This window comes from Neoarius graeffei, chromosome 19 (assembly GCF_027579695.1).
Source record: "Neoarius graeffei isolate fNeoGra1 chromosome 19, fNeoGra1.pri, whole genome shotgun sequence".
Lineage (NCBI taxonomy): Eukaryota > Metazoa > Chordata > Actinopteri > Siluriformes > Ariidae > Neoarius > Neoarius graeffei.
This window is the reverse complement of record NC_083587.1, coordinates 38368608-38395889: the sequence shown is the minus strand read 5'-3', so window position 1 is coordinate 38395889 and position 27282 is coordinate 38368608. Positions and strand designations below refer to the sequence as shown.

The window sequence follows — 27282 nt, the reverse complement described above, 5'->3', positions numbered from 1 at the left end:
TGCAGGTTAGGTTAACTGGTGACTCTAAATTGACCGTACTGTAGGTGTGAGTGTGAATGGTTGTCTGTGTCTATGTGTCAGTCCTGTGATGACCTGGTGACTTGTCCAGGGTGTACCCCGCCTTTCGCCCGTAGTCAGCTGGGATAGGCTCCAGCTTGCCTGCGACCCTGTAGAACAGGATAAAGCGGCTAGAGATAATGAGATGAGATGAGAGCCTTGTATTCTGACACACATCAAAGAAGGCACAGGGGAAATTAAATCAGCTTAAAAAGGAAACAACATTTCTGATGGCTTTTTCAGTGCAGGCTGAAAAAAAATATGAAAAAGATCAGCCACTAATGCTTACCAGAATATTTTCGATGTTTTCTGAAGTCTGAGTGTTCAGACTAGTGTTCTCAATGGCTACGAGCAGGACTCAGAAGACAGACAAGGAGAGAATGAGTGGCCTTGCTTTTAAACTACAGATACATCTACACAGATGGCACACTTAGGAAGAAATACATGTGGAAAAACAGGTGGAAACTTCCTGATAGGCCGATTCCCATGCTCAAGCCAGTTTTAACAATGTGGTATTCCTTCATGTTGTAGATTGGTATCATGTTAATAAACCATGCCATTCTGCATTTCTGCACTGAACAAGTTAAGAGAACCCAATACTATTTATACTATAAGGTGGCAGGTAGAAGGAACAATTATGTTAATAATAGCAATTAAATATAGCTCTTGTCACTATTGAAAAGCGGGGTATAAGAACAAATTTCTTTGTTTCTTTGTTTGCTTGGTAAGCTCAGTGTCTTACAGTCTTAACAATGTTGTTTTATCAAAACCTTTCATTCAGATTGACTGTTGCACATGTAATACATGCGCTCATAGTATGAGTTTAGCATAGCCTACATGTTATATATGTATAAACGTGAACATAAAACATTTTCTAAATTATACATCAACGTGTGAAATACCCGGTTGTGCAGTTGCGCCGCGCAACCACATTTTGCTTGGTGGAACGCAATTTTAAACCCAGGTAGCGCAGTGCGCTACCTGAAATTTTGCAGTCGGGACACCGCTTTCCCATGCCTATTAGCTGTACAGTTGGGAACTACAAGACTTGGACGCACGTAACACGACCAGCTTGGAAAGTGCCACTATACGTGCCGTTACCATGGCAGCAGCCCTGGCGGCAGCCCTCAGATGTGGCACCTGGACTGGGCATGCCCACTTACGCGGCAAATTCAATTAACTGGCCACCAATCACAGCCAACAGCAGCGCCAACAAGTGGTAACGCCAAGTCAATCACCAAGAAGCGCGAAACTTGACGAATAACCCAGGAAACTGCGATGTTTCCCGAGAACTCAAAATATGCCTGTGATTGGTTGTATACAATAAATGGAAATTTCTGAACTCCCAAGCCTCGGTATCGAATTTTCTGGAAAAGTTTTGTGAGCACTTGTCGCTTGTAAACATGGCAGGGACCGGACAAAATACCCTATTCAAGTATTTTGCCAAGGCGTCGACCAGTCAAGGAGAAGAAGATGACAACACGGAAACTGTTGCTCCTACTCCAAGCGTTGAGGGACAACGACAAGGGGCAGCAGTGGAGTCAAGGCCAATTTATGCTAACAACCCAGTCCTCGCAGACGGTGTTGCAGATAGTGTCTGCGTAGCCCCCCCACCTTCGCAGACGCTCTGCGCGCACCTCCCAAAAATTGTGACCACCGCAGAAGCCTCGCAGACAGTGTCGCAGACAAGAGGGCTCTGATTGGTCCACTCTACATCCGCTGTACACACACTTCCGCTTCACTACTTTCCCGGTTTGTTTTGTTTTCACGACCGGCATTTTTAAAAACACGAGCAAAGATGGAGCAGCATGAAGAGCGGTTGATTGAGGAAGTACGTACATCTATACGACTCCAGTTCTAGTCATTATAAAAAAAAAAAGTTCTAGTCATTATAAGTAACCGGAGGATAAACACTCCACTAACCACACCCACCAACTACTCCTAGCGACTTCGCGCCCCCTTGCGTTGTGCCAGTGAATAACATCGCGCACGCCTATAACTCCCCGCTCAACAATAAATTACAACTGTCTGCGAAAAGCTATCTGCGAAAGCCTTGTCGCAAGAGCATGCAGAGGCCTTCAGACGCCGACACCAGTCGCGAGGAAACGATGTTGGGGGAGCTTGAGCCTCCCAAATCCAAGCGCAAACATGTCTATAACTATGCTTTTCAAGAAAAATGGCACAAGAATTGGCTGTGGCTTCGTCACATCGTTGATGAAGACGGTGAGAAGATGGTGTGTGACATCTGTTTACAGTTTGCACCAGGGGGGAAACCTCCTTTGTTGATGGTTGTAAAACTATGAAAATCACCAGTGTTACGGTTCACGAGGCCTCCGATACACACACGGCTGCCGAGAAAAGAAAGAGAATCTCAGAACTACCGTGTCAGGTTCGTAATAAATTCCATTTATTTCCTGTCAAAATTCATTTTAAATCGTACAAGGGCCAGGTGATTCCGAAATACGTTTGAAAATAAACCCTATCATCATATCTCCGCGTAATTTTCTTTGGATGGTTTAATTTTACCACATGAAAACAATGTTGGATTTTAAATAATTTTAAACTTGCGCAAGGCAAAGTACGGTAGGTCACTCTGCGCCCATGTGGGCGAGACAGCTATCAGCTAATGATTCAATGGGGGACAGTCTTTTTTTGTGCATACATTGGTGCATTTTTTTAGGTTAATTTGTTGGCACATTTTGATTCTTTTCATGAAAATAATTATCCCCCCATTTTAATAGACTTTCCTAAGAGACTCTTTGCACAGTATTATATGATGCACAACTGGAAAAATAGCGTATTTACTGGACACTTCTTTTTATTACAACCTGTAGGAAAGACCCTTACAACGAGCTATACAAAGAATGGAACAGCAGGAAATTTCGCAAATGCAAGTATTATTCTGCTCAGCGTTCTACTTGGCGAAGACTGGAAGGCCCTTCAGAGACTTCAAAGGCCTTGTGCAGTTGCAGAAATGCAATGGTGTCAGTGTTGGAGCCACACATTTGAATGAAAAAAATGCAAGAGCTTTTGTTATGTATATCCATGAAGCAATGTTTGCTGATCTTAAGATTGCAGTGGCTTCTTCCAAGTTCTTTTCCATCCTATGTGATGGTTCTACGGATTCATCCAGTGTTCAAGAAGAGATTCTGTACATTCAAATCCTTCAAGACGGTAGACCAGGGGTCTTCAATCCTATCCACAAAGGGCCAGTGTGGCTGCAGGCTTTCATTCCAACCAAGCAGGAGCTACACCTGATTTCACTTGTTTAATCATTTCACCCTCGTCTCCAGTCAACAATCAAGTGAGCCTCCAGTTTGGCTGTAATGAAAGCCTGCAGCTACACCGGCCCTTTGCGGATAGGATTGAAGACCCCTGCGGTAGACCAACAACAAAACTCATTGCATTAAAACCTGTGCAAAAGGCAGATGCTGAGTCAATCACACGTGTTGTTGAAGCTATGGAGAATGATCTAGGTGTGACTGATTGGCTTGATAAGTTAATTGCTGCAGGTGTCGATGGAGCAAATGTAATGATTGGGCATGTTTCAGGAGTTGTCACTCGGTTGAGTAGTATGTTTTCCGGCAATCATGTTCTGGGCCTTCATTGCTCAGGTCACAAGCTTGAACTGGTGTTCAAATACACTCTTAACGAGGTTCAGTACTTTAGACATGTAGTGGACACACTCCAAACATTGTATAAGTGTTACAAGAATTCTCCACTGAACCTTTCTGGCCTGAAAGCAACAGGGAATGCATTGAACCTCACAGCTCTGAAGCCTCTAAGTACAGTTGGCACTAGGTGGTTTGGCCACACAGAGAGAGCACTTAGTGTGGTAGAAAGGAGGTATGTTGCACTCATCACACACCTTGAACAGGTGGTAGAGACTGGCGCTGGTGACAGCAAACCAAAGGCCAAAGGTCTGGTACAGACTTTGAAGTAGGGCTGCTCGATATTGGAAAAAATCAATATCACGATTTTTTCAGTAAATATCGATATCGTGATTTTTAAAACGATATTTATACAACTTTTTTTAAAGCCCTGATCATCAACACCTGAGGCACCGGGCCACATTTTTATAGTACAGACCTCATAGGCTACCTGTCAACCCTTCCCGTTGTACCCTGAAACGCCTTTTACTTAAACTATTTACTGTGCAAGCGCGTACTTTGCATAGGTCCTATCGCCTGCACAAGGCTCACGTTCTCCTCACTCAACATTTCCGATCACAGAGGATGGAGCCAGCGCTGGTTGGTATTACCAGTGATTTACTGCGTAACGTCCACACTGGCTCGTAGCCAGCCAAGGATAAAATCTCTCTCTCACACACACACACTACAACGTAAGCTTGTGTGTTGTTAAGACACCAACATTAAACACGCACACACACGGACTGGCCATCGGGAGTAGCGGGAGTTTGTGGGCCGGCGGAGAAAAAAAAAAAAAAAAAGTTGCGCGCTGGCCTTTAATATGATAAGCAATGTTAACAGTTTCTTTAAGAAACTGTTAACATTGCTTATCATATTAAAGGCCAGCGTGCAACTGTAATAAACAATGTTAACAGTTTCTTAAAGAAACTGTTAACATTGCTTATCATATTAAAGGCCAGCGCGCAACTGTTTTGTTTTTTTCTCCGCCAGCCCACACTGAACCACCGGGAAAACTCCCGCTACTCCCGATGGCCAGTCCATGTGTGAACATGCACAATATAGAGACAAGTCCTTAAGAATTAACATACATGAAAATAGCTCAGCGGCATGTAAACATTCCCTGAAAGTGTAGGTGGCACTGCGGCTAGATGCTACGTGAAATGGCACAAGGCAAACACCATGCTTCGTTCAGTCAACAGACAAAATCCACGAACCCAGTAGTCCTCCTACTACTGTGGGTTAGTGTTCTGTGGCCAAAAACACCCTATGCACAGTCATTCCAAAACATCCCCACTAGTTACAGGTTATGTCTCAAATACAGATATGCGTTGTGGATTAAGCGATCTATTTTCAAGCATCAGGCTTCTCTTCCTTCATCTTCCAAATGTGGACTCCGCTATCTTTTTGGCATGTCAGCATTGAAATATCATTTGCAGAGATATTTCACTCGCCATTAAGAAAAGTAAAAGCAACACATGATTAGGGCTACATGATTAGCAGGGGGACACCGTTTTAAGCGCACGGAATTTTAAAAACAATGTAATTACATCTGAGTCCGTCTACATCGCGCAATAAACCCGTCCTTAGCAGAACCTACTTCAAAGCATGATTCTAGCTGCAGATGCACAAGTCAAAATCAAATGAACCCAAGTAAACATGCCGCGGCGGGCAACATTAATAACCAAATTGCCTTACCTTAAAATGCTGCCTTGACCACAGGACGACTCGCAATTATTCCACTTAAATCCACACGGTTTAACACATCTAACACAGCTAGCAAGCTGGATATCTGCTAATATTGTTGTGCTTGTTTTTTTCCGTAGATGCCATTTTTACATTACCCAGTCCCACATCCAAAAATATGACGTAAATATATGTTAATTGTATTATTATAACTATTAGCAAGCAAATCAAACAACATATTAAGAAATCAATATATCAAATCACCCGACACGTATGAAAACAGAAGAACTGATCTTTTACTGTTGCGGAGATATCGCGGGAGTAGAATGGATGACGTATGCAAGGCTACGGTGTGCCTTAGGGGACAGAAGGGTTCGTTTTACCTTACTGTCACGTCAATGTTATTGTTGTTTTATTGCCATTGTAGAAATATTGTGCACGTCCCTTTCGACAAATGACAAAAAATCGTTTCATATCGATATTATGAATTTTGATATCGTTTGACACCAATATCGATATCGTGATAAAAATACGATATATTGCACAGCTCTACTTTGAAGTCATTAAAGTTTATGTTTATGCGGGGACGGCACGGTGGTGTAGTGGTTAGCGCTGTCGCCTCACAGCAAGAAGGTCCGGGTTCGAGCCCCGTGGCCGGCGAGGGCCTTTCTGTGTGGAGTTTGCATGTTCTCCCTGTGTCCGTGTGGGTTTCCTCCAGGTGCTCCAGTTTCCCCCACAGTCCAAAGACATGCAGGTTAGGTTAACTGGTGACTCTAAATTGACCGTAGGTGTGAATGTGAGTGTGAATGGTTGTCTGTGTGTACGGGTATGTGTCAGCCCTGTGATGACCTGGCGACTTGTCCAGGATGTACCCCGCCTCTCGCCCATAGTCAGTTGGGATAGGCTCCAGCTTGCCTGTGACCCTGTAGAACAGGATAAAGCAGCTAGAGATAATGAGATGAGATGAGATGAGATGAGATGAGATGAGATGAGATGAGATGAGATGAGATGAGATGTTTATGCAGTTCCTCCTCTATGTGTTCACATTTCTGGCACCCCTAAGTGCCAGTTTCCAGAAGAGAGATGTCACTCTGGAGATGGTGACAACAAAAGTCGAAGATGGAGGAGCTAAGTGAGGACAGAGGAAAAGCGAAGACGAAAATGATGGAGGGGTGGAGGAAGATGATGAAGGAGTAAGGTACAAAACACTCTCTCTGACAAGGGGACGGGCAAGAGAAGAGGCAGTAGTGGAAGAGGTGGTGCAAGTTTTGTCTACCATCAACTACCACCTTGATGGCCGCTTTAAGGATACATTATTGAGTAATGATGTTATAGAATAGAATAGAATGCCTTTATTGTCACTATACACATGTACAATGAGATTAAAGCATCTCCAATAACAGTGCAAACAGCGTGTAGAGAGAGAGAGAGAGAGAGAGAGGAAGGGGGAAAAAAGGGGGGTGTAAGGTGCACAGTCTGAGCTGTATGTACTGTGTTACACATTATGGAGTGAGGTATTGCACATATAAAGTATTGCACAGAGACAGTCACATTATAAATTATTGCATGAGAGAGTCACATTATAAGATAAAATATTACACATTATGAAGTATTGCAAGGTAAGGTAAGGTGCACAGACTTGAGGTGTATGTGCTGTGTGTAAGGTGCACAGACTTGAGGTGTATGTGCTGTGTGTAAGGTGCACAGTCCTGAGGTGAATGTGTTGCGTTTCACATTATGGAGTGAGGTATTGCACATTATAAAGTATTGCATAGAGAGAGTCACCTTATAAAGTACTGCACATTATAAATTAGTAAATAGTAAAATAGTAAAATAAATAGACTATAAAGTCAGAGCATATCCGAGTTCAGGGCGGTTATGGCTTTTGGAAAGAAGCTGTTTTTTAATCAATTTGTCTTTGTCCTGATGCACCTGTAGCGCCTCCCTGAGGGCAACAGGTCGAACAGATCAAAGCCAGGGTGGAAGCTGTCCTTGATAATATTCTTAGCTCTGCTAAGGCAGCGGGAGGTGTAAATGTCCATCAGGGAGGGGAGAGACCAGCCAATGATCTTCTGTGCTGCCTTAACTACCCTCTGGAGCCTCTCCCTGTCTACAGCAGTGCAGCTGCCGTACCATACTGTAATACAGTACGTCAGCAGGCTCTCGATGGATGAGCGGTAGAAGGTCAGCAGCAGGTTGGAGTTTAGGTTGTACTTCCTGAGGACTCTCAGGAAGTGTAGCCGCTGCTGAGCCTTCTTAATGACTGCTGTAATGTTTGCTGACCAGGAGATGTCAGCAGAGATGAGGACACCGAGAAACCGGAAGGTGTGGACCCTCTCCACATACATGCTGTTGATGTAGGGGGGGCTACGTCGGTGCTGTGCTTCCTGAAGTCAACAATGAGCTCTTTGGTTTTCTTGGTGTTCAGAGCGAGGTTATTTTCTGAACACCAGGCTGCCAACTTCAGGACCTCCTCTCTGTAGGCTGCCTCATCTCCCTTTGAGATGAGTCCGACCACTGTGGTGTCGTCAGCAAACTTGACGATAAGGTTGTTGTTGTTGTGGGTCAGACTACAGTCGTGGGTGTAGAGGCAGTATAGGAGGGGGCTCAGCACACAGCCCTGTGGAGAGCCGGTGCTCAACGTGCGGGTGGAGGAGAAGTGGGGGCCAAGTCTCATAGTCTGGGGCCGGTTAGTTAGAAAGTCCTTTATCCAGGCACATGTGAGAGGGGGGAGGCCGGGAGTGTCCAGTTTACTGATAAGGATGTCCAGGATTATTGTGTTGAAAGCAGAACTGTAATCCACAAAGAGTATGCGGACGTAGCTCTGCTGCTGCTCCAGGTGGTTCAGTACAGAGTGTAGAGCTACGGCGATGGTGTCCTCTGTGGATCTGTTCGCACAATATGCGAACTGGTAGGGGTCAAAGTCTGGGGGAGGTGGTCCTTGATGTGCTGAAGAACTAGTCTCTCAAAGCACTTCATGATTACTGGAGTGAGGGCCACAGGACGGTAGTCATTCAGGCTGGTGACGGGAGACTTCTTCGGCACCGGGATTATTGTAGCTGATTTTAGGCAGGGCGGGATGACTGCCTGAGCCAGGGAGAGGTTAAAGATCCTGGTGAAGGTAGGGGTGAGCTGGTGGGCACGTGCTCTGAGCACCTTACCAGGTACTCCATCTGGGCCAGCAGCTTTCTTGGGGTTCACTGCCAGGAGCACCCGTCTGACATCGTGCTCCTGTACAGTGAATGGGGTGATATACGAACTGTGTGGTGGTGGGGGCAGGGCTGGAGCAGATGAGTGCCGCTGAGATGTTTCAAAGCGAGCAAAGAAGCAATTTAGCTCCTCTGCCAGCGGCACACTCCAGTCTCCTGTTGACGCATCACAGTCCCTGAAGTTCGTGATGTCTTGTATGCCCCGCCACACCTCCCGTATGTTGTTGCTGGACAGGTGGGACTCTATACGCAGCCTATGGTCCACCTTGGCTTTTTTTATCCACTCAGCACTTGTGTTTGATCCCTCTACATGGCCACCTACTGCTAAAGAACTGACCAGCTATGGTGAGGAGAAGATATCTACCATCTTCCATCACTACAGAGTTCCACTGGAGAAGGCTGGTCAGTCTTGCTAACTGCCTCGTTCAGTGGGGTGAACTGAAAGTCATCGTCAGAAGAAAGTTGTCATTTGGCCGTATCAAATTTCTCGACCTGTGGCAGAATATTATACACGAACACTCTGAAAGATTCGTGGATATTCTGGCACTGGTCCAAATCATTTTGTTATTGCCAGTATCTACAGCTGAATGTGAGAGGGGATTCAGCCTCATGAAGAGGCTAAAGTCTGACTGGCGGAACAGGTTGCATGCAGACACTCTCACTGGCCTTATGGCTGTTACACTCTCTGAAGAGGAAGTAGACACGTTTTCTCCTGATGATGCCATTGGACGATAGTGGGCAGCCAGCAAGAGTATATGCCGGCCAAGGACTGCACCGTATGGGAGGAGGTGCAGGGAACCCGATCAGTCTCCAGACTATACCTCTTCAGAATCTTCAGAATCAGAAACTGAAGACTTGTAACTTGTTAAAGGTAGCATTGTTAAAGGCTTTTAGTTAAAGGCTATTAGTGAGGTTGTTAAAGGCTGTTAGGTAATGTATGTACTTAATTTGAAAAAAAAAAAGTCACTTGTAGGTGGAGCAACCTGAAAGTTTGATGTGCAACCTAGTTTTTGAGCCAGGTTGCACGCTGGGCAATCTAGCTCAAAAAAGTATTTCGCACACTGTACGTTTATTTATACTTTATGATTTTGGTGATCTAGGGATCTTAGGGGGAGTGAAAAAGTAATTTTTTTTTTGCCGTTCTGCCATGCTAGTGCGTTTTACCGGGACATGAGATTTCAGCATTTTTATTCTTCTTGGTCTGTAGCTTGAATAAGTTTAGGCTACTGAATAACACTTTCAGTTAAAGTTGAGTCTGGTGCTTTTGTGCTGACACTACAATAGCCTACTATCACAATAAATATCCCCTGTAACATTTCCCGTTTTCCACTCATCTTTCTGTGATTGCCCCTCTTTCCCACGGTTGTATGTTGTGGGTGTGGCATTAGGTGGGAAAAGTGCTTTTTAGGGATTCATCAGATCATTCAACTGAGAGATAACTGAGAGCTGGTTCAGACCGAGCTGAGAAATATATTCGCTATGCAGAGAATAACGGCATTTTTTAAAAGCAATGATGGTGGAAACAAGAATAAAAGAACGGACAAGGAAGAAAGTGTAGTAAAGAAAGCTAGAACGACGGGAGAAGGTGCAGGAAAATTGCAGATGTTAATTGCACAATTAGCTAGTTATAGAAACTCAGTTCAGCTACAAAACTCAGGATATTGCACTGTATTTGGTATTGCATTGTATTGGGTATGGATGTAAAAGTGTAGAAATATAAAATATACAAAAGCTATAAAAACTAAAAAGTTGCTCTGTGAGGTTGCACTGTAATAAGTGTTGCACTGTATCAGGTAAGTGTGAGAATATTGTCCTTTTAGGTCCTTGTTGGTGCATTGTTGCACCTGCCAGAAGTGGCATCAGTCAGTGCATGTAATTAGCCTTTTTCACATTATGTCACTTGCAGAAGAACCTCACATCTGTTAGGACTAGGACTGTTTTGGCCTCTAGAGGCCGCTGTTATTTCCTTTTCATGTCGTGTTTATTTTGGCCTCTAGAGGCCGCCACTGTTCCTGTGTTTTGTGTTTGTGTTAATTGCCTAATTATCTTCACCTGTGTCCTTAATTAGTTTGTCTATTTATACCCCTGAGTTCAGTCCTCTTGTCACGGAGTCTTTGTGCTGTTATGTTTATCTCCAGTTTCCTTTGTACTGTGTTTTTTGATCTTCTTAGCTTTTGTATTTTTGCACTTTGCTTTTCTTTTGGTTTATACTCTTTGGTTTTTTTTTGTCTTTTGTTTTGCCCTGTATATAGTGTATATAGTTTAAATAAACCTTTTGATTCTTTTTCTACTTCCGCCTCACGCCTCTGCATTTGAGTCATCCCCCTGGTGGCCTAGTGGGGGTTTGCTGGATTATCACACCAACGAACCAGGTTCGAATCCCAGCAAAACCCTAACAGAAAGACTCCGTCATGACCGACTCAGCAGAGGCTGCTTCAACTGTCTACCCGGCCAACCTTCAGGGAATTATGGCAGCTTTGACACGCTTCGGAGCGACCATGGACGCTCATGGACGTACGCTCACCAGCCAACGTGAGGCCCTCGCTCGCCACGAGGAACTGCTTCAGCAAATTGGGAAAACCCTGGCACAGCTGACATCTCTGCCTGCATCTCCTGCTCCTGATCCAGTTCCTGCTCCTGATCCAGCTCCCACTCCTGCTCCAGTGCCTCCTGCAATGCTGCCTTCTTCACCTCGCGAACCCAGCCTTCCTGCACCACAGAGGTATGACGGCAAGCACAGTGAGTGCCGAGAGTTCCTTACCCAGTGTCAACTCACCTTTGAGCTTCAGCCTACCACCTACACTACGGATCGCCGCAAGATTGCCTTTGTGATCACCTTATTAGCTGGTAAGGCGCGAGCCTGGGCTACTGCTATCTGGCAAAGACAGGGACCTGAGTGCTTTGATTTCCAGCTGTTTTCTGAAGAGATGCTTCGGGTCTTCGATCAGGCAGACATCAGTGCCGACGCAGCCCGAAAGCTCATGTCCATCCGGCAAGGAGGAAGCGTCGCAGATTACGCCATCTCGTTCCGAACACTCGCAGCAGTAAGTGGATGGAACGAGACTGCCCTGGTGTCAGCCTTCCACCATGGTCTGTCTGACCCCATCAAGGACGGTCTGGCCTCTATTGGATGCCCAAGTGACCTCGAAACCCTCATCTCACATGCTATTCGTCTGGACAACAGGATGAGAGAACGCCACCAAGCCTTGAGCCCCCCCAGCCTCCCTACCTCTACCTGGAGACCGTCTACCTCCTTCAGTGACTGTCCAGAACCCATGCAAGTGGGTCGTACTCGCCTCTCCGCATCTGAGAGGGAGCGCAGAAGGAGGGACAAGTGCTGCATCTACTGTGGCAAGCCTGGTCACTTCCGAGCATCATGTCCCAAACTCTTGGGAAAAGGACCGCCCCGTCCAGCCGAGGGAGGGTTGTGACGGGGCCTACCCTCTCTCCCGGACTCCCTGGCCAAGGAATCTACATCCCGGTCTCCATCTCCTGGGGTGAGTCTGTCCACTCTTGTCAAGCTTTGATAGACTCAGGGGCGACTGGGAACTTTATGGATATTCACTTCGCCCAAAGCATCAATATTCCGACTGGACCTCTTGAAGTCCCACTGTCTGTGTCTGCCCTCGATGGCCAAGCGTTAGGTGATGGAAGAGTCACCCAAGTTACTTCTCCTGTTTTCCTCCAGTCTCAAGGTCACAAGGAAGAAATATCCCTGCACCTGATTCCTTCACCTGAGTTCCCAGTTATTCTAGGCCTTCCTTGGCTTACTCGCCACAACCCTCGCATAGACTGGGTAACAAGCCAGGTTGTGGAATGGGGCCCTGCATGCCATGCCTCTTGTCTGCTCTCTAGCTCTCCTGTGTCTCCTGCCGAGCCCCCTGATCTCACCGAGTTATCTCAAGTTCCCACAGAGTACTGGGATCTCAAGGAGGTATTCAGCAAGAGCAGGGCCGCCGTTCTTCCTCCGCACCGGGCCTACGACTGTGCCATCGACTTGCTCCCTGGGACTACCCCTCCTCGTGGCAGACTGTTTTCACTCTCTCAGCCAGAACGCAAGGCCATGGAGGAATACCTCAAAGATGCCCTGGTCTCTGGGTTTATTCGACCCTCCACTTCACCTGCTGGAGCCGGCTTCTTCTTTGTCGGCAAGAAGGATGGGGGGCTCCGACCATGTATTGATTACAGGGGCCTGAATAAGATCACTGTGCGCAACCGATATCCCCTTCCGCTGATGTCCACAGCTTTCGACCTGCTCCAAGGCGCCACCGTCTTCACCAAGTTGGACCTACGGAACGCATACCACCTCATCCGTATCCGACAGGGAGACGAGTGGAAGACTGCCTTTAACACCCCGTCTGGGCACTACGAATACCAGGTGATGCCCTTCGGACTCACCAACGCACCAGCTGTTTTTCAGGCCCTAATCAACGACGTCTTAAGGGACATGATTAACCTATACGTTTTTGTCTACCTCGACGACATCCTTATCTTTTCCAAGACCGTGCAGGAGCACCGCCACCATGTCCGCCAGGTTCTCCAGAGGCTGCTACAGAACAATCTGTTCGCCAAGGCCCAGAAATGCGAATTTCATGTTCCCGAGGTCTCCTTTCTGGGATTTATTGTACGGACAGGCCAACTCCAAATGGACCCTGCCAAGACCCTGGCCGTCCGGGATTGGCCTACTCCCAAGTCCGTTAAGGAGGTTCAGCGGTTCTTAGGATTCGCTAACTTCTACCGCAAGTTCATCAGGAACTTCAGTTCTGTGGCAGCACCCATGTCTGACCTCACCAAAGGGACAGGTGGATCTTATGGCTGGTCTCCTCAGGCAGAAAAGGCGTTCAAAGACCTCAAGGACCGCTTCTGCACGGCACCCATTCTGGTTCTCCCGGACACCTCCCAACCATTCATCGTGGAGGTGGACGCCTTGGACAGTGGTGTCGGCGCGGTGCTCTCTCAACGTTCAGAAGGAAAGCTGCACCCCTGCGCTTACTTCTCCCACCGCCTGAGTCCTGCTGAGTCCCGGTACGATGTGGGGGATCGAGAACTGCTAGCGGTCAAACTGGCCCTTGAGGAGTGGAGGCACTGGCTGGAGGGAGCACAACATCCATTCCTGGTTTGGACTGACCACAAGAACCTGGAGTACCTCCAGCAAGCCAAGAGACTGAACCCTCGACAGGCTAGGTGGGCCCTGTTTTTCAGTCGGTTTGACTTCACCCTCTCATACCGCCCCGGCTCCAAGAACACCAAACCTGACGCACTGTCCAGACTGTTCTCTGCCACTAACAGGGAGAATGAAGTCGGGCCTATTATCCCTGTGTCCCGGATTGTGGCCCCTGTCCGCTGGGGTATTGAGGAGGCTGTCCGACGAGCCCAACGCCAGGACCCCGGTCCTGGGACGGGGCCACCAGGCCTCTTGTACGTCCCACATCAAGCCCGGGCCAAGGTTCTCCAGTGGGGTCACTCTTCCCCTCTCACCGCCCACCCGGGAGCTCGGAGGACCCTGGACTTCCTGAAAAGACGCTTCTGGTGGCCTAACATGGAGAAGGAAGTAAGGTCATTTGTCCTGTCCTGTGAGGTTTGCACCAGAACCAAGAACCCACGACAGCGTCCCCAGGGTCTCCTGCATCCTCTGACCATTCCCCGGCGTCCCTGGTCCCACGTGGCAGTCGACTTTATCACGGGTCTCCCTGAGTCACAAGGTAACACGGTCATTTTGGTCTTAGTTGACAGATTCTCCAAGGCCTGCCGCTTCATACCACTGTGCAAACTCCCCTCTGCTCTTGAAACTGCGAAACTTTTGTTTAATCATGTCTTCCGAGTCTTTGGTCTTCCACAGGACATCGTCTCAGACCGAGGGCCCCAGTTCTCCTCCCGAGTGTGGCACGGGTTCTGCAAGGTCATCGGAGCCACTGCCAGCCTCTCCTCTGGGTTTCACCCACAGTCCAATGGTCAGACGGAGAGGCTCAACCAGGACCTGGAAACCACCCTGCGAGGCCTGGCTATGGATAACCCGACATCGTGGAGCACCTGGCTGCCATGGGCGGAGTACGCCCACAACACCCTGCAGTCATCGGCCACCAAGCTGTCGCCATTCCAGTGCCAATTCGGGTTCCAGCCACCTCTGTTCCCGGACCAGGAGGAGGACGCGGGGGTGCCCTCGGTCAACCAATATGTGAGACGGTGTCGCAAGACCTGGAGCAAGGTCAGGAAGACCCTCATACAGACCTCCAGAACCAACCAGACTCAGGCCAACCGCCATAGAAGACCTGCACACGCTTTCCGCCCTGGGCAGCGTGTTTGGCTGTCCACTAAGGACCTTCCACTGCGGGTGGAGAACCGCAAGCTTGCTCCTCGCTACATTGGCCCCTTCAAGGTGGTGCGCAGGGTGAACCCTGTCTCCTACCGGCTCCAGTTGCCCCGGACTCTGAGGATCAACCCCACTTTCCATGTTTCCCTGTTACGGCCCGTACTGACATCTACGTATGCCCCTGCCCCTAGGAACCCCCCACCCCCCCGCATCTTCCAGGGGCAGACTGTGTTCACTGTGAATCGCCTGCTTGACTCCCGCCGGGTCCGCGGCGGGTTGCAATATCTGGTGGACTGGGAGGGCTATGGTCCTGAGGAGCGCTGCTGGGTTCCTGCTCGGGATGTCCTTGATAAAGAACTATGTCGGGACTTCCATTCGGCCCATCCGGATCGCCCTGGGAACGTCAGGAGACGCTCCTAGAGGGGGGGGTCCTGTTAGGACTAGGACTGTTTTGGCCTCTAGAGGCCGCTGTTATTTCCTTTTCATGTCGTGTTTATTTTGGCCTCTAGAGGCCGCCACTGTTCCTGTGTTTTGTGTTTGTGTTAATTGCCTAATTATCTTCACCTGTGTCCTTAATTAGTTTGTCTATTTATACCCCTGAGTTCAGTCCTCTTGTCACGGAGTCTTTGTGCTGTTATGTTTATCTCCAGTTTCCTTTGTACTGTGTTTTTTGATCTTCTTAGCTTTTGTATTTTTGCACTTTGCTTTTCTTTTGGTTTATACTCTTTGTTTTTTTTTTGTCTTTTGTTTTGCCCTGTATATAGTGTATATAGTTTAAATAAACCTTTTGATTCTTTTTCTACTTCCGCCTCACGCCTCTGCATTTGAGTCATCCCCCTGGTGGCCTAGTGGGGGTTTGCTGGATTATCACACCAACGAACCAGGTTCGAATCCCAGCAAAACCCTAACAACATCCGTTTTCAGCCTTTTGAATGGAAGAAGAGGCGGCATGCTAATCTGCTGGCTAACAAGTAGCAACCATAGAAAGTCAGTAAACTTCCTTTCCAAAACAAGGCAGATAGGTGACTGGAATGGTTGCTAACAATACGTAATGATAAACAACAATGCGCAATATTATTATCAATCTTATCTGTGAATGACATAGTTTTGTTAACATATGTTGCCGCCGTATACCTCTTCTTCCATTCAAAAGGCTGAAAACGGATATGAGTTCCCCTGCAAGTGACGTAATGTGAAAAAGGCTAATTGTTCAAGGTGGTTATGGCCTGTGGGAAAAAACTGTTTTTGAGTCTGTTGGTCCTTGCTTTGATGCACCTGTAACTCCTGCCTGAGGGCAGCAAGTCAAAGAACTCAGAGCCAGGGTGGGAGCTGTCCTTGATGATGTTGTTAGCTCTGCTGAACTCTGCTCTCTGTTTAGCTACTGTTTGTTCATTCATTCAGTTGTTCGTTATTCATTTGTTTGTTCATTCATTCATTCGTTCATTCATTCATTCTCAATTGAATTTTGCACTTTATGTGTTGGTGTGTCTAAGGTTTGCGCTGCAATAAACCTTTAAAATGAAAACCTACTTGTGCTTGTGCCCCCGTTTTTTTCCCTGTGCTCCTAAAATGTTTAACTTAGGAGCACGTCTCATCTCATCTCATTACCTCTAGCCGCTTTATCCTTCTACAGGGTCGCAGGCAAGCTGGAGCCTATCCCAGCTGACTACGGGCGAATGGCGGGGTACACCCTGGACAAGTCGCCAGGTCATCACAGGGCTGACACATAGACACAGACAACCATTCACACTCACATTCACACCTACGGTCAATTTAGAGTCACCAGTTAACCTAACCTGCATGTCTTTGGACTTTGGGGGAAACCAGAGCACCCAGAGGAAACCCACGCGGACATGGGGAGAACATGCAAACTCCACACAGAAAGGCCCTCGCCGGCCACGGGGCTCGAACCCGGACCTTCTTGCTGTGAGGCGACAGCGCTAACCACTACATCACCGTGCCGCCCCCTTAGGAGCACGTGTGCTCCTGAAAAAAAAAGTTAGTGTAGAGCCCTGCTTGTAACAAAGTATGACATTAAATATAACTAGCAAATAAACAAACAAACCCACTGTATGTGGTTAATGAGTAAATTTTAAAAAATGTAATTGTTGGCAAATCACTGTCTAAGACCCACAAACTGAAAAACTACTTAAAACAGGCTACTTCATTTTTCTTTATTTGTTTTTGTATATAGCTATTATAACAGCTATGTTTTAGTAATTACAGATCTAGTTATAGTTAGAGGCATGAAGTCAGAACCCCTGCACACTTCCTGCTTCAGTCAGGACCAGAGACTTTATTCAGTCTATATTGTACACAAGATGGAAGTACACTGATTATTATAAGTAATATTCTAAACAACATATGAGCCGGGGCGGCATGGTGGTGTGGTGGTTAGCGCTGTCACCTCACAGCAAGAAGGTCCGGGTTCGAGCCCCGTGGCCAGCGAGGGCCTTTCTGTGCGGAGTTTGCATGTTCTCCCCGTGTCCGCGTGGATTTCCTCCGGGTGCTCCGGTTTCCCCCAAAGTCCAAAGACATGCAGGTTAGGTTAACTGGTGACTCTAAATTGACCGTAGGTGTGAATGTGAGTGTGAATGGTTGTCTGTGTCTATGTGTCAGCCCTGTGATGACCTGGTGACTTGTCCAGGGTGTACCCCGCCTTTCGCCCGTAGTCAGCTGGGATGGGCTCCAGCTTGCCTGCGACCCTGTAGAACAGGATAAAGCGGCTAGAGATAATGAGATGAGATGAGATGAACATATGAGCCCCTAGGAACCAGGATGGGCCATCCCACATTTTTGAAAAAAATGAGTTAGAGGGTCTATGAAGTGGGGCATATAAGTGTAATTTATAAAATTTTTACCTTTACTAGTGATGTCTTTCTGTTCTAGCTTTTGTTAAATTCTGTGCTTCAGAGATGCAGCAAAACAACTTTAAATTGAAATTTCTCGAAATCAAAAAAATGTGGGATGGCCCGCCCTGGTTTTAGGGGCTCATATATAACTAATATTCATGAATAGATTTTATATATAGAAGTTCTGGACGGTAAACCCATATTTTATCTGTTTATTTTTCCGTGATTCATAAAAAATAATTTTATTAATTATTTGAGAAAATTAAATAATAGTATTATGTCATTATAATGAGAAATGAGGGGGGATTAGAAGTTTAAAAAAGGGAACAAAACTGTCAATCTATAAAAATGTTAGACTTCTGAGGCACCCAATAGGCCTTTCATTAAATCCTGTGTGAGAAACATAAACATAAACTCTGTCTCTTACCTTCATCAAAGCCAAAAGATCACCACAGTCCAAAGAAGTAGTCCTGCTGCTTTCTTCTTTACTTTCTATTCGTTCCTTATTGTTGTTTTCAAGGGAATCAGTGTCCATGTACAAATACAAGATGAATATTAGAGCAATGAAGGATTACCAGAGGCCCACTGTACCAAACTGTTAGGCTTGTAACATTTTTCATTTATATCAAACTATAGCAGGCTGTAGTGAAACTCAGGAAAAACCTGTAGGCAGAAAGTGCTGATATAGGTCTATGTATTTACCACAATATGGAACTGATTATTGTTGTTTTTTTTTCCCAGTGGGGAGGGATTTGAACATCATTTGTACACATTAGATCAGAAAAGTAATTTGAAAGGTTTTTTTTTTTTTGGTATTTTTGAACCTGTAAATGTACTCTAAATAGATAGGTTTTGGTTATTATTAAAATAAGTTCATTAGCATAAAGGAGAATAAAGTGGGATACTTAAGCTAGAATTTCTCTACCTAAACTTGTAGGCAATATAGCATATTTATCTAAATCTAAATTCTTTACTGAGTTTCTGCTCAGGAATATTTGGTTAAATTAACCAAGTGTTTGGTATGTGACATCACTTTTGTGGGCATGGCAAATGTTATTTCAAAATTAAAATCAAGAGAACCAGTGGTCAGTGAAATGGCATAGCCATATGAGGTAAATCATGTTAAGGTTATAAAAAAAAAAGTAACAACTTCACTGAGTGTTTATAAATGTTACATATAAGGAAATGCCATGTAAAATGTCAGCAGAAAATTTAGAAATTAATTTACATTTTAAAAATTATATTTACTGGTCCCACTATAACAATAACACATTGGTAAAGTCAAACAGGGTATTACTGGTAAAGTAGAACAGCCAATCAAGTCATTTAAAGAGGGTTTATCTGTAAATAATATTTTAAAATCATGATTAATGGATATATATTCTTCCTATCATTATAATGTCAAGTCAAGTTTATTTGTAGAGCAGTTTTAACAACAGACACTTGCAAAGCAGCTTTACAAAAAATTAAAGACTTTAAACATGAGCTAATGTTATCCCTAATTTATCCCCAATGAGCAATCCTGTGGTGACAGTGGCAAGGAAAAATTCCCTCAGACAACATGAGGAAGAAACCTTGAGAGGAATCAGACTCAAAAGGGAACCCATCCTCATTTGGGTGATAACAGACGGCATTATTATAAATAATTAGCTACTATAACTGTATCCTATATAGTCACAAAGTATAACTGTGTAACCAAGAAAATCATTGTAGTTTTAACATGAAGTCTGTTTTGTTAAAGTTACAAACTTTTCATTGATGGAAACTTGAGTGCAAGTTCATTGTTGCAAGTTCAACTTGAGTCCAAGTTGATTGATTGAAACTTGAATGCATAACAGTTGAAATGTATTTCAGAGTCAAATGATAAAACAAAGAAAGGCAAGGCAGAATATGAGAAAAAGACAGAAAAGAAATGGCAATGAGTAAGATAACTTTAAATCAGTTGTGTGAAGAGAGGATGAGGGGATGTATAGAAGAGTATGGAAAGGCAGCAGGAGGAGAGAGAAATAACACCACATCTTAGGATTAGAGCGAGGGCATGGAGTGTCCCAAAAAGCACTTTACAGAGGAGGTTCATGAGCTATGAGCAATTCATTTTTATATATCTGTTTTGCACACATTGTATTTTTTTAAATATTGATGCATATTACAAGCAAAACCAATGATAAAGAAATGTGGACATGAAATTCCAAGCATCTTTCTTGACTTTTATAGTAAAGAATTTGTGCCTCTTTGACAAGTTAGAAGGTCTGATCAGCAGAGAAGTGCTATTTTACCAGTTTGATATTTCTTGATAAACAACAATTTCTTGATATATAACAAAAGTAATGGCTGGGCTCTTGCCTGAACTGATAATCACATCATCAGTTTTTCTTTGGCTAATCAGACACAAGGTACACCACCACACTTGTCAGAGCAGTTGGGGGTTAGGTGCTTTGCTCATGGGCACTTGAGCCAGTCCTGCTGGTTCGGAGAATCGAACCAGCAACCTTTTTAAAAATTAAAGGTAATCTTTACAGATAGACTACCTTTCTATCATCTAATTTAATATTATATATTGTAAGCTTTGAGATAAGGCCAGTTCATTGGGTCAAAGAATTAGGGGTTTATTCCATCTGCATTTTGGAATGGGATGACTGTGCAAAAATTACAGCAGAAAAGTTTTTCAAATGCTCTTTATTTAAGAATCAGGTCTCGATTATGTTGACATTCATTTAAACAAAACTGTAAAATGGTAAATAAGGTAACATGATGCTTGTCCAAGACATTGTTTAAAAGTATATAACTGATTTTCTTTCTTCAGTCAGCAAACATTATAGAGACTGACCTATGGAATTTCTGTAATATTATTTCTTTCCTTTTCTCTCTCTCTCTCTCTCTCTCATGGCTGGATGGTGACCTCCACCTCCCCATACACCTGCCGGAGAGCAGCACAGTCCAGGCTGGCTATCAGTTTGGTGGTTCCTGCTCTTCGAGGACTGAAACACTCACTCCATATTATAGAGCTGCCTGGGGCAATTAGGCTGCAAAACACAGAGAGACATTTTTTAAGTTGTTGTTGGGGGGGGTGGGCATGCACTTTTTGTAATCTTATGAATATGAATATTATTTTGTTCATTTTAGTACATTCAACAAAGACACCAGATAAAAGCACACATGAGAAGCCCTTCTGAATGATGTGAGACTAATGTCTGACCATTTGACATCCTGTGCCTGTGAGAAAATCTTTTACCTGTACTGTTTAGTATTGATTGGCACGATGCCAGGCCCCTCTGTACGCACATACACATTTTCCAAACTGAATTTGAAGGGGTTGGTGAACTCCACTGTTACATATATCTCTTCAGCCACTCTGAGAGAACCAGCCACCTGAGAGAGAGAGAAAGATGGACCATAAAGAGGAAAATGCCCACAATAATCAGTGGAATTATTAGGAAAGGCATCAATGTCTCCTAGGAGTTTAAAAGCCCAGCCAAACCTCAAACCTCAGTAACACAGTCTGCAAAATAATGACATGCAGATGTTTGAATAGAGTTGCATATAATTGACATAAATGTCTGTTTATATGTAAACAAATTGCAAATTTCATGTCAAACCAATGGCAGGCATTTTAATTTCACTTCCAACCCCACATATTAGGCAGAAGTTAAAAATATAAGCCAAAACATAAAGTAGAACAGCTTGTATATTATGAGACTTTGGTGTGTAAAATCAACAATTCAAATATCGGTTGGTTTGTAATGATTTTGATCAGGATGGTGCATCAGACCTGCACAGTGAGTTTGGGATTGTGCACATAGACAACCCTCATGGTGGTTATGATTCGACCCGTCTCTTTCACTTTCCCTGTAGTGATGAAGTTCAGGTTCCCCTGTTCCACCAGCTTACTCTGATAGTCCTTACTGCGCACCACAATTTTTTCCTTTTTACCTGGAACCAATAGGTGGCAGTAAAGCACATATAGTGCAATATGCATTCAAATTTTAGCCATGATATGCATAAGGATGCTTTATGATGAAAATCTGAAGTGAAACCACTTAAATATTTAGATATTTAATTCATATGAGTTTGCTAGCCATCAAATTTATTGTCTACTATTAATAAGCAATTATTAAAACCGCACTCCAATACAGGCACAATCATGTTGATGGTGAAATGTGTTTAAAAAATTAAGGTTACAAAATGAGTTTTACAAGTGGACTGACACTTAGAAATACCAAAAAGACACACACACACCCAACCATACACAAACATACACACTTACTCTGCTGTGGCCCCAGTTCCACAACCGGTGTCTCAAAGATGACCTCAGCACTCGGCACTCCTGTGTAGTAGACCACATTACCACTGATGTAGATGTTCACCACACGTTGCTGACTGCTGCGGTTGGTGAACTGCAACTCCAGGTCAAAATCTTCACCCCACTGCACCTCCAGAGCAAGGATCTCTACCTCCACATCTGCCGGAGGCACAGAAGCCTTCTCCCGCTGACAGCCAAACTCCTCCGCTTTCTCCAGAACTCTGCGTTCCTCTGCAGTGCCTACACAGACAGAGAGAGACATACAGAGAGAGCTCACTATTGTGACAGTTGTAGCACTAGTAACTCAGCTCGTGTTTGCTTTTAAGTAACTGTTGTGAACAGGGGTGTAGTGACTTATCAACCGTTTGGTCATGCAAATTTTCAAAAAATTATTTAACCATGAAGGTGTTATTTTATTTTGTAGGTAAATTAATTGGTATGTTATTTGACTTCATTTTAACATAGATTTGAAGAAAAAAAAAGTATTACCTTTGAAAACTTGATAGATGTGATTTGGCAAAATATGGCCGAAATTGCTTTATTCTTCAGATCATGTTTACTTAAAAGGTGTGGCCTTCGACATCACAGGGGTACTGAGCAAACTATTTGTGTTTAACATGTGCCCAGGTGGTAGAAAGGTGTCTTATGATTGAATTCATGACAGATGGAAATTTGGTGAGATTTGGTGTTTTAAAATGTGCTCTACCAAATGGTTGAGCGGTCAGTTAAAGGGTTAAAAATGGGCGAATTAGAACAAAGTCTGTCTGTGATATCATTTTTGGAAAATCAACTGTAGTTAAATTGTGCTTGCCAAAGAGGGCGCAGCACGTGTATATGTGTGTGTGTGTGTGTGTGTACTGTGTGTGTGTATGTACACTATATCGCCAAAAGTATTTGCTCACCCATCCAAATTATCGGAAACAGGTGTTCCAATCACTTCCATGGCCACTAGTGTATAAAATCAAGCACCTAGGCATGCAGACTGTTTTTACAGTTTGAAGCTGGCCCCTTCCTCTTCCAACATGACTGTGCACCAGTGCACAAAGCAAGGTCCATAAAGACATGGATGACAGAGTCTGGTGTGGATGAACTTGACTGGCCTGCACAGAGTCCTGACCTCAAGGCGATAGAACACCTTTGGGATGAATTAGAGCGGAGACTGAGAGCTAGGCCTTCTCGTCCAACATCAGTGTGTGACCTCACAAATGCGCTTCTGGAAGAATGGTCAAAAATTCCCATGATAGGTGAGCGAATACTTTTGGCAATATATTGTATGTGGAGGGGGGTGTATGTGTGATGGGGTGGACGTCTTTTTATTGGAATGGATCCCCGGGGGGGGGGGAGGGGGGTTGGAGGGGTCAGAGGTGAGGCCCCCACACCCTCCTTTAGGGAAAGAAAGCAAGGAGAAAAAAAAGCAAAGTTCCCCTGCTGGGGCCAATCTGAAAAGAGCAGCATCAGCATGAAAGGACATGTGAGGAGAGGGGAGCAGAGGGATTTGTGCTGGGTATGTTCTGGGCTGCCTGGAGAGCACAAGGATATGAAAAGGTTGCGTGAGAATAAGAATGTCCGGTGTGAACATATGAAAACATGGGAACATTGCCAATGAGAAAATTGATTTCCTTGGAAGACAGGTAAGGATATGAAAAGGTTGGGTGAGAATAAGAATGTCAAGTGTGAACATATGAAAACGTAAGTTACGAAGGTAACTATGGATCTGTGAGACTGAGGGATGACCATCACTACGGTCTAAAAAAGGAATGATCACCTTCATTCTGCCTATCACCGAGACCATATGTCAACAAAGTCATGTCCATGACCTCCGGAAGCAGAACGACTCGCCTTATAAATAGCAGAGATTGCTCCCAGTTCAGTCTCCTACCTTGAGCGCCTCAGGATGGTCCGAGTGACAAGGATAGTGACGGTCATCCCTCGGTCTCACAGATCCATAGTTACCTTCGTAACTTACGATCTGTTTCGACCTCGCTCTGACCGTCACTACGGTCTAAAAAAGGGATGACACATACCAAAAGAGTCACAAGGAACCCAGAATTAATCATTAGAACCTCACTCGGTCACAGACATGAGGGCGGTGTCGCTGACCGGAGCTGGGCGAGTTACGTCCACCCTGTAAAATCTGGTAAAAGTGCATGGCGTAACCCATGAAGCCGCTGCACAGATATCGCCTGCTGCCACACCTCTAAGGGCAGCCCAAGATGTAGCCACACTTCTGGTAGAGTGAGCCCTCGTACCCGAAGGGACCGGTATCCCCTGAGCCCTGTAAGCGTGGGAAATAACCTCCACCAGCCAATGAGACAGCCTCTGTTTGGAAAGCAGCAGCCCGCACTTCGCCGCCCCATAACAGACAAAAAGTTGAGAGTGCATTCTCCTCAAGGACTGTGTACGGGCCAGATAATAATAATAATAATAATAATAATAATACATTTTATTTAAAGGCGCCTTTCTAGCACCCAAGGACACCGTACAAAAATGAAAGACAAACCTCATCTCATCTCATTATCTGTAGACGCTTTATCCTGTTCTACAGGGTCGCAGGCAAGCTGGAGCCTATCCCAGCTGACTACGGGCGAAAGGTGGGGTACACCCTGGACAAGTTGCCAGGTCATCACAGGGCTGACACATAGACACAGACAACCATTCACACTCACATTCACACCTATGGTCAATTTAGAGTCACCAGTTAACCTAACCTGCATGTCTTTGGACTGTGGGGGAAGCCGGAGCACCCGGAGGAAACCCATGCGGACATGGGGAGAACATGCAAACTCCACACAGAAAGGCCCTCGCCGGCCACGGGGCTCGAACCCGGACCTTCTTTCTGTTCAAGTTCAAGTTCAGGTTTATTATAAAGCCCTTTAAAAACAACAACAGTTGACCAAAGTGCTGTACAGTCCATCTAAAATGAGAGTAATTAAATAAATAAATAAAAATAAGTAAGAATGAAGTGAATATACATAAAAATCATATATAAAACCTAAAAGCAGATAAAAGACAGAGACATAAAATCACACATAGACCCTAAAAGCGCACGGTGGTGTAGTGGTTAGCGCTGTCGCCTCACAGCAAGAAGGTCCTGGGTTCGAGCCCCGGGTCCGGCGAGGGCCTTTCTGTGTGGAGTTTGCATGTTCTCCCCGTGTCCGCGTGGGTTTCCTCCGGGTGCTCCGGTTTCCCCCACAGTCCAAAGACATGCAGGTTAGGTTAACTGGTGACTCTAAATTGACCGTAGGTGTGAATGTGAGTGTGAATGGTTGTCTGTGTCTATGTGTCAGCCCTGTGATGACCTGGCGACTTGTCCAGGGTGTACCCCGCCTTTCGCCCGTAGTCAGCTGGGATAGGCTCCAGCTTGCCTGCGACCCTGTAGAAGGATAAAGCGGCTAGAGATAATGAGATGAGATGAGATGAGACCCTAAAAGCAAATCATGGACAACAGACATGGATCTTCACTATACCAAGTCACATAACATCACACCACTCATAGAGAATCAAACGCCAGGGAGAAAAAGTGTGTTTTCAGGCGGGACTTGAAGATGGGCACTGAGGGGGCAAGCCTTACATGCAGTGGGAGTTCATTCCATAGTTTGGGGCCTATAACTGCAAAAGCACAATCCCCCCCTACTCTTTAGTCTAGAGGGTGGGACAGTTAGCAGTAGTTGGTCAGAGGACCTCAGTGATCTCAGGGGTGTATGATGATGAAGGAGGTCTGCTATGTAGGATGGGGCTAAATGTTTCAGAGACTTAAAAACAAACAACAGAATTTTAAAATGTATCCTAAAACGCACAGGGAGCCAATGGAGAGCCTTCAGAACAGGTGTGATGTGCTCATGCTTGTGTGTTCTGGTCAGGAACCGTGCCGCAGCGTTCTGAACAAGTTGGAGCCTTGACAAGGAAGAGCAGCTAAGACCAGCATACAAAGCATTACAGTAATCAAGGCGGGACGTAATAAAAGCATGTATAGCAGTCTCCAGATTACTAGGAGATAAAAAAGGTTTGACCTTTGATAGGAGTCTTAAATGGAAGAAACTAGATTTGACAACAGTATTTATTTGTTTCTCCATTTTGAAGTCTGAGTCAAAAATTACACCTAGATTTCTTACTGAATCTTTGACAAAAAGACTCAGAGGGCCAAGGTCCAAGTTATTTTTGCAGGCCTTGCTGGGTTTACAGAATAAAACCTCAGTTTTGTTTTCATTTAAAATTAAAAAATTCAAGGACATCCAGGCTTTAATGTCCTCAAGACAATCAATGAGCTTAGAAACTGACTGGGAGTTAGTGGGCTTCAGTGGCATATAAATCTGGGTATCGTCAGCATAACAATGAAAAGAGATGTTATATTTCTTTAAAATGGAACCTAATGGCAAAAGGTAGAGGGAGAAGAGGATAGGGCCAAGAATTGACCCCTGGGGGACCCCATAGGGGAGGGGTGCAGAGGAAGAGGTGTGTTCTCCAATGCTGACAGAAAAACTTCTGTCAACAAGATATGACTTGAACCATTCCAAGGCTGTTCCCTTTAAGCCAACCCACTGTTCTAAGCGATCAATAAGGATGCTATGATCTACTGTGTCAAATGCAGCTGTAAGGTCAAGGAGTACCAGAATCACAAAATCACCACTATCAGTAATTTGCAGCAAATCATTAAAGACTTTAAGGAGTGCTGACTCTGTGCTATGCCGAGCTTTAAAACCAGATTGAAAAGGCTCTAAAAGATTATTTGCATCTAAATGAGATTGAAGCTGTTTAAATACAATTTTTTTTCCAACAGTTTAGATAAAAATGGGAGCTTAGATATAGGCCTGTAATTAGAGAAGACTGAGGTATCCAGGTTTGGCTTCTTAATTAAAGGCTGCACAACAGCGTGCTTAAAATGCATGGGTACAATGCCTGATGTAAGACTGGAGTTTATTATGGCTAAAATACTGGCTCCAGTAGTGTCAATAGTGTCTTTAATGAGACGTGGAGGAATAGTGTCTGTGGGCCCAGGTGTGGATTTCAGCTGCCCAATGGTTTCCAGGAGGAGAGAGAGAGAGACACAGGTTCAAATTCACTAAACACCTTGTGGCATGTAACAGAGGAGGACGGATCAGCCAAGGGAGGAGATATAATAGATCTGATATTAGAGATCTTTTCCACAAAATAATGTAAAAATCCTTCACATCTTAAGGGAGTAGCATCACTCCCGGTAGGTTGAGGTGCAGTTAAAGCACTG

General features: G+C 44.9%; 2 protein-coding genes across 2 annotated transcripts in view; both read right to left on the bottom strand.

The window, feature by feature from the left end:
- Window positions 1–18287, bottom strand: part of LOC132867245 (polyunsaturated fatty acid lipoxygenase ALOX15B-like) — a 53924-nt gene extending 35637 nt beyond the window's left edge. The window contains exon 1 of the mRNA XM_060900045.1: window positions 18189–18287. The gene's annotated coding sequence lies outside the window, so the exon portion shown is untranslated. The remainder of the gene's footprint in view (window positions 1–18188) is intronic.
- A 2151-nt stretch (window positions 18288–20438) lies between these two features.
- On the bottom strand, window positions 20439–22380 carry LOC132867923 (coagulation factor XIII A chain-like). The gene is made up of 4 exons (XM_060900889.1): window positions 22026–22380; window positions 21531–21691; window positions 20994–21130; window positions 20439–20784 (listed from the first exon to the last, which is right to left on the bottom strand). The coding sequence occupies exons 1-4, from the start codon at window positions 22321–22323 to the stop codon at window positions 20643–20645; spliced, it is 738 nt and encodes a 245-aa protein (XP_060756872.1). The 5' UTR covers window positions 22324–22380; the 3' UTR covers window positions 20439–20642.
- Between the last annotated feature and the right edge of the window lie 4902 nt (window positions 22381–27282).

Bases quoted from the DNA above. Each gene is read 5' to 3' on its own strand.
- LOC132867923 (XM_060900889.1), bottom strand. From the start codon at position 22,323: ATGTCTCTCTCTGTCTGTGTAGGCACTGCAGAGGAACGCAGAGTTCTG. The intron at 21,692-22,025 runs GTAAGTGTGTAT...TATTGGTTCCAG, and splicing joins GGAACTGGGGCCACAGCAGA to GTAAAAAGGAAAAAATTGTG. The intron at 21,131-21,530 runs GTCTGATGCACC...TCTCTCTCTCAG, and splicing joins ATCCCAAACTCACTGTGCAG to GTGGCTGGTTCTCTCAGAGT.